This window comes from Trypanosoma theileri (genome assembly GCF_002087225.1).
Source record: "Trypanosoma theileri isolate Edinburgh chromosome Unknown TM35_Tth_38_V1, whole genome shotgun sequence".
NCBI classification, from domain to species: domain Eukaryota; phylum Euglenozoa; class Kinetoplastea; order Trypanosomatida; family Trypanosomatidae; genus Trypanosoma; species Trypanosoma theileri.
Genome location: NW_021639880.1, coordinates 225,250 through 226,351, shown reverse-complemented (window position 1 = coordinate 226,351; position 1,102 = coordinate 225,250). Strand labels below are relative to the sequence as shown.

The following is a 1,102-nucleotide window of genomic DNA, read 5'->3' as shown; positions in this document are numbered from 1 at the left end:
TGTGACTGCTGGGACGTTGCAGTTGACTGGTATCAATGCTGTGATGAATTATGCGCCGACGATCATGAGCAGCTTGGGGATGGAGCCTCTTGTGGGTAACTTTGTGGTGATGATGTGGAACTTCGTGACGACTCTGTTCTCGATCCCGCTTGCCTCGTACTTCACGATGCGTCAGTTGTTTCTTGCGTGTTCGCTCACTGCATCCCTTGCATGTTTGTTTCTGTGTGGTGTCCCTGTGTGGCCTGGCGTGGCATCTACAAGTGCGAAGAACGGTGTTGTGATCACTGGGATTGCTGTGTTCCTTGCTGCATTCGAGTTTGGCATTGGTCCTTGCTTCTACGTACTGGCTCAGGATCTGTTCCCGCGCTCGTTCCGTCCGAAGGGTTCCTCCTTTGTATTGCTGATGCAGTTAGTTTTATAGGAGATTGTGAAAAGAATATGTGTCGGGTTTTGGTCTGTAATAGTCTAAGCTTTGGGGGTTTGTGTGCTTTTCTTCGTTCCTTGGGTTTTGTTGTATTCTAAAAGAAGATCTGGCTGAATGTTTAGAAAGGGTTTGATTTTTTTTTTTTTTTCTGCCCCACCCACCCCATAGTTCCTCCACGCGGAGGGTTCTGGAGAGGAAGGGGCTTGGAATCTGCTCCTTCGTAATTTCTCTCGAATGATTCTTTTAGGAGAATAAAGGATTTGATATTTAATGCGTTTTCTTTACGTTTCTTGTTGTAGAAAGTTTGTTTTGGGATAATAGGAACTTCATAAAATATATGTTTGTTTCTGTTCATTTGTTTCCATGATTTGACCGAAGTAGGAGACATATTCAGTTTGTATAATGTAAGCCTTACTTCTACCATACAGAAAAATAAACAAAACCCAAAAAGAAAAGCCGTGCAATTATGCTCCACTAATCCGAACCCCAACGTGTATAATAAATATCTCTTTATATTCTTTACTACAAAGGTTGTTCCCCAATAAAAGCCAGAACTGGCGAAATAGAAGTGCTGGGAAACCCTTTTAACCCGTTTCCTGCTCTACCCATCGCAAGTTCCACCACTTCGCAACGTCCAATTTTTTGAGGGTTTTCCTTTAGATGCCCCGTCCGCAGTAA

At 43.5% G+C, this 1,102-nt stretch overlaps 1 protein-coding gene across 1 annotated transcript; it reads left to right on the top strand.

Annotated features, from left to right (window-relative positions):
• Position 1: 1 nt before the first annotated feature.
• Positions 2-421, top strand: TM35_000381710 (hexose transporter; the record flags this gene model as incomplete). Its single annotated transcript, XM_029029585.1, has 1 exon — positions 2-421. A coding segment is annotated over one exon (420 nt), but the record flags the coding sequence as incomplete, so codon positions are not given.
• Positions 422-1,102: the final 681 nt, after the last annotated feature.